Genomic DNA, 6,000 nt, shown 5'->3' with positions numbered 1-6,000 from the left:
CCCCCTGTAGGGCTCAGCACAGGAGTGCAGCAGCAGCTTCATTTTCATAAGGCCTATGCCTCTTTGGAGAGCAGAGGAGGTTGACAGATCACCAGGTAAGGCGGTGATTTGCCTTACCAGAGTCTGAAGGATAGATTAGGATAGATTAGCAATGTCTCCTACTTACCACTTGTTTCTTCCTGTGAACAAAAAGGAAGTTGTTCTGCATTTGTAAAGATTAGATGTTAAAGATAGGGACTGAATTCGGTAGGTGTTTCTTGAATACTTGGGGGTAGGAAATCATGGGTGCTTGGATGGATGTGAGGTTTATTACTATGCAAATAAATATTTAAGGGAAGTATGGACTTGATTTGGCTTAACTAAAGGGAAAAGGTCTTGTTCATGTGAGGTTGAGTGGTATTGAAAATCCAAAGACTCACAGTTGGCATATGTGCGTGTACATACACACAAAGAGCATTTGCAGAAATCTCTTGGTTATTTGGAAGAGTTTTTTGTTTATTTCTTTGTTTTTTTTTTTTTTTTTTTTTTTTTGTGACAAGATTTCTCTGTGTAACCTTGACTGTCCTGGAACTCATTTTGTAGACCAGGCCCAGGCTGGCCTCAGACTCAGAGATCTGCCTGACTCTGCCTCCAAAGTCCTGGTATTGAAGATGTGTGCCACCACACCTGGCATGGGATGGTTCTTCATCTAGCCTTTCTTTGAATTCAAAAGGGAGATTTTGTCAAAACTTAATGTTTTTAATGTTTATTTTTGATTTTTTGAGACGGGGTCTCGTCTAAACCCAGACTGGTCTCAAGCTTTCTATGTAGTTGATTCTGGCCTTGAACTCCTGGTCCTCTGCTTACAAATGTACACATCATGCCTAACTTGAGACTTACTATTCTAGGGGCCATCACTAATAAGTTTCATTTTATGTTATGGTAGGGCAACAAGGACTACCATCTACAGACATGCTGTGGGAGTCTTGCTTATGCGGCACCTGAACTAATCCAAGGCAAATCGTATCTTGGATCAGAGGTAATTGTTCCTGATGAGTTTGGGGATTTTTTTCTGTCATCCTTGTTACAGTTGCTTTTTGTATAGTGTGCTGTAGTTTGAGGCTGGGTAAGCTAGGTGTGGCCCAAGGCTGTGGTGGCACACCCAGTTTTCAAAGTTTATTAGCACAGAAGAAAAACAAAACTGTCCTTCAAGTGTCCTTGCTCAGAAAGCCTGGCTTTGCCTCCTTTGCACTTGACCCTTCAAGTTGTAGGCGGCCCCTCTTATCCTCCGGAGCTCAGGTGTTGTTGGCATTAGTGTTGTAAAGAAATAAACCATGACTTTTCATAAGTTTAGGAGTTGCTGGGCTGAATGTCTCCTCTCTTGCATACACTCTTGTATAGCGGGGATCTTTGGAGGGGAAACAGCACAGGTGCGAGCTGGTCCCAGCTTTCTTTACCTGCAGAATCCACCTTCCGGTGGAACATCTCTGAGGAGAAGTGCTATGTGGGAGGACTTTGGAAATACCAGCTTGCTTAATTTGGAACAGGGGTAGATGGGATTTTGTATATTTTTAGTGAATTCATTTTCATCTCAAATTTAAAGTATTGTACAAAAATAGAATTAAGAACTTTGGTATATTTTTATTTAAATTTGTATTTATTTATATTTTCCTCTATTTACTTTTTTCTTAGAACATACATATTATGCAGATCCTTTTTTTATAACCATATGAATGTAAACTGAGCATCATATCCCTTCATAACTATTTATGTACATTTTATTATTTTTAATATATTATCTCTTTTAAAAAGATTCTTTACTATATCTATTTTGTGTGTATTTTGGGGCAGCGAATGCCACAGTGTACATATAGAGGTCGGAGGATAACTTTCAGCAGTTAGTTCTGTCCTCACCATTTGGGTTCCAGGCATTGAACTCAGCTTGTCAGCCTTGGTAGCAAGTGCCTTTACCTGTGAAGTCATCTTGCCAGCCCTGTTTTGTTTGTTCTTTTATTTTAAATGAGCCAAATTTTTAATTTGTTCATTTCTTGTATTTGAAGTGCTCTTCTGTGACCTCTTGGCCTGAGATTCTTTGCTGTAGTCCTTACCCACTATGTAGCTTTATGGGGTATCATAGTTGCATTTGTTTCGTTTCTTGCTTTCAGTAACTTTAGGTTGATTTGGTGCTCAGCATAAAGAGCCCTCATCGTCTTGACATACACAGGCATATCATAATTGAAAACAGACACAGAGAGATGAGCTTAGAGCTGGGCTTTCATGGATGAGTGTGGTCATGAACATCTCTTATAAAGCCGTCCATTACACCTTCAGCAGCAGTGCCTTTTGGCCATGGCGGTGGGGTAAGGTGAAGCTGAATCTTGAATGCACTTGAGTCCCTGCCTCTGGGAGACTTGGCAGTGGCAGGGATAATGCTTATTTATTTACTTATTCATTCATCCATTTATTTGTTTAGGAAGCGGCAGAGAAAATATGTATTTATTTTGGGAGGATAGTTTATTGAATCTGCTGCAAGAGGGCAGCAGCCTGGGCAGTAACTGGAGTACTGCCTGTAGCTTTATATATGTCTATTTCCTGAAGGTCGGGGGCGGGGGGGCTTTTCTTTTTATAGTGTACTGGAGATTGAATATGCTGACACTACCACTGACCCAAATTCCAACCCCGTTAGTTTTTGTTGTTTTTTTGTTTTTAAATTTTGAGACAAGGTCTTGTGTTTTCAGTTGGAAAGCTGAGTTGTCCAACCTGAGGTCTTCCTGCCTCAGCTTCCTGAGAAGAACTTTTTCTTTTTGGTGTGTGTATGTATATATTCACATGTGTGTTTATAGCTGTACATGCATAAGTTTGAAGTGGATGTCTGGTTGATAGCTTCTACATTACTGAGGCAGGTTCTCTTACTGAACTCTGTAGTTGACCAATTCCAGCTAGTTTTGGTAGCCAGCCTGACAAGGGAATTCCTTGTCTCTGACTTTCAGGTGCTAGGCTTATGTGGCTTTGGGGATCTAAACTCTCATCCTCATGCCTGTCTGGAAGGTAATTATTCACAGAGCCAAACCTGTTTTGTCTTCTGTGCTGGTCTGGAGCTCACTATGTAGCTCAGGTTAGCCTTGAATTTTTGGCTTCTTGCCTCATCTTCCCCTCACCAGTGCTGGAAGTACAGATGTGAGTCATTATGCTACAGACCCCTGTAAAATGTGTGCTTGTCCTAGTGATACTCTTTACAGCTTTATTCTGTTTACATGTATGTGTGTATGTATGTACATACATATTGTGCATGCAGATGAAGGCCAGAGGACAGTTTATGGGAGTTGGTTTTCTCTTTCTCCTTTCACTGTAAGGGTCCCAGGGTTTGAATTTATGATGCTAGCTTGACAGCAGGCTTCTTTACCTGCTGATTCATCTTGCTGGCCGACTTGAACTCTTTTGAAATCTGGAAAACTTTTAGGTTTTCTTCCTTTTTCTTAACGCCCCACCCCACAACACACACACACACACACACACACACACATCACATAACACACAGGATATCACTGTAGTTCTAGTTGGCTTGAAACTCACTATGTAAATCAAACTGGTCTCACAGAGATCCCCTGCTTCTGCCTCCTGAATGCTGTGATTAAAGGTGTGCACCACAATGCCCAGCTTGTTTGTGAAACGGTATCATATAGCTCAGGCTATGATCTCACTACGTAGCCAAGGATGACCTTGAACTTCTGATCTTGTCTTTATTCCCAAGTGTTGGGATGACTGACAGGTGCCACTGGATTCAGTTTATACTGAACTAGCTCTTGTAGATCAGGCTGGTCCTGAACTCACAGATCCGTCTGCCTTTGCCTCTAGAGTGCAGGGATTAAAGGTGTGTGCCACCACCGCCTGGCATAGTGCTTCATTTTAAAGTAAACAATTGAGGCACTGCTGATGTTTGTCCTGCCTAGGACATGTTCCATGGTAGGGTTTCTAAGGCTTTTCACAAATGACTTGTGGGAAATGTTTCAGAGGTTTTTCGTCACCCAGTTATTTTTATTTTACTCGTCAATGGATAGGCTTATTTACATTTGCCTTTGCTTACGATTTTAGTTAATTAGTGTGTTCTCTTTTCTAATTTGAGACAGGAGATGCCCGATTGAGTTAACTGGAAAGTCTAGTTTCTTTCCAGTATGCTATGGTAGATTTTTATGGAAACACTCCCGTATTTTTTTTCATCTTTTAGTTTCAGACATAATCTGTTTTGATCGCTCTGGTATTTGAAAAGGCTGTGTTCACTTTCTGTATTGCCTCAATTTAATAAACGAAATGTCTGACACCTCTTAGGCATACATGCTAACTTCTGATCTCCATAGCTTGCAACACAGATCACTAGTTGACTTGAGAGGAAGACTGTTCACATCAGCATTGTCACGGAGTCCTGTCTGCTGTGATTCAGCGGACAGGTCTAGGTTACCGGTTATCTAGTGCATGTGTGCTACCTAGACACATGATGCTGCCTAGGTTGGTCTGTCTTACAGTCCTTATTTCTTGCAGGTTTCTAAGGATCGGATGAGGGTGAAAGCTGTGACTCACATTTAGGCACTATCACTGGACTGCTTCCCCAGCAAGTGAACAGTGGTAGAATTCTCTAAAGGAATAGAACTGACAGAATGGAAAAAACAATATGGACTTACTAGATTGAGTTATAGATTATAATTTTTGTAATCCAATAATGGCTGTCTCACAACAGAAAGGCCAAGAATCTAGTAGTTGTCCTGTCCATGGTGCAGGGTGTCTTTGCAGTCTCAGTCTGGCGGGTGCTGGAGTCTGGGAAGAGCTGTGTTGGAATCCTGACGATACTGGATAGAATAACAGTCACAGCAACAGGATAGACACCTTTGTCAGTGAGAGTGAGACTGAGCAGCAAAAAGCAAAAGCTTCCTTCTCCCCCGCCTTTCTGTGTAGGCTGCGACTAGCAGGTGTGCTCCAGACTTAGGCTGGGTCTCCCCACCTCCAATATCTGACAACTGCACCTTGGTTTTAGTGTTTCCAGATGTAGTCAAGTTGACAACCAAGATTAGGAGCCGTGACTAATAATGTGGCATTATTATTGGTCAAAGCTAAGTACTGCTTGAATAAATAGTTACTGCTCAGGACTCATGAGACTCAAGGATGTCTCAGAGCGATGTAAGCATCCTTCTGGAATTTAGGATTTGTAGTGCTGTGGTGCCACCCTACATGTTGGAAAAGTCAACCACTGAGTTTTATTAAGATCTCTCTATGTACAAAGGATTTTACAACACAGCTTAATTACATTTGCAGATGGCCAGGAAGTTTTCAGACATCTCTCTATATGTTTACATAATCTTCATATGTAACCTTAAGCCCCTGGTAGCCTTAAAACTGTCTTTGAGAATTAGAGACCTGGCTTCATTTCCTTATCATGGCTCAGTTTCCACCCAGTTAGGAGTTATTTTTTATTCAGTACTAGCATGTGGCTAGAGGACTATACTGAATTCAAAGCCAGGAGGTCTTCCACTGAGTCAGTGACTTTGGACTTTCTGGGCTTCGTGTTCACTCTCTGTAGAATGAGCAAGTTGAATTGGCTCTTCCAGCTTTGTGAAGATTCTGTGATTCATTTTGTGTTCTTTCTTTTTGAAATGTATTTTAATGCTATTTTTTTTCCTCTTAGGCAGATGTTTGGAGCATGGGCATCCTCTTGTATGTGCTTATGTGCGGATTTCTACCGTTTGATGATGATAATGTCATGGCTTTGTACAAGAAGATTGTGGTGAGTAGTGTGGGTACAGAATTTCAGAATAAAAGCTGTCTGCGCTGTTTATTGTATTTTCCGTGGATTAAAGTACCAAAAGACAGATATAGTCCAGGCTGTTAGAAGTTAAGACTGTAGGTGTTATTTGGCCATGGTTAAAAGGAATGGAGTTGGAGGATGCTTTTTCCTTTTTCCTTCCTTCCTTCCTTCCTTCCTTCCTTCCTTCCCTCCCTCCCTCCCTCCCTCCCTCTCTCTCCCTCTCTCCT

At 41.4% G+C, this 6,000-nt stretch overlaps 1 protein-coding gene across 1 annotated transcript in view; it reads left to right on the top strand.

The window, feature by feature from the left end:
* Melk (maternal embryonic leucine zipper kinase) overlaps positions 1-6,000 on the top strand; it is a 65,376-nt gene that overhangs the window by 13,132 nt on the left and 46,244 nt on the right. The window contains exons 7-8 of the mRNA XM_041667602.1: positions 926-1,018; positions 5,654-5,752. Of these exons, the coding sequence (XP_041523536.1) occupies positions 926-1,018; positions 5,654-5,752 (192 nt within the window). The remainder of the gene's footprint in view (positions 1-925; positions 1,019-5,653; positions 5,753-6,000) is intronic.

The sequence above is a fragment of the Microtus oregoni genome, unplaced genomic scaffold (assembly GCF_018167655.1).
Source record: "Microtus oregoni isolate MIOR12 unplaced genomic scaffold, Mior012 000017F_ref0000208, whole genome shotgun sequence".
Classification (NCBI taxonomy): Eukaryota; Metazoa; Chordata; class Mammalia; order Rodentia; family Cricetidae; genus Microtus; species Microtus oregoni.
The sequence above is the reverse complement of the archived record's forward strand: the minus strand, read 5'-3'. Positions and strand labels throughout refer to the sequence as shown.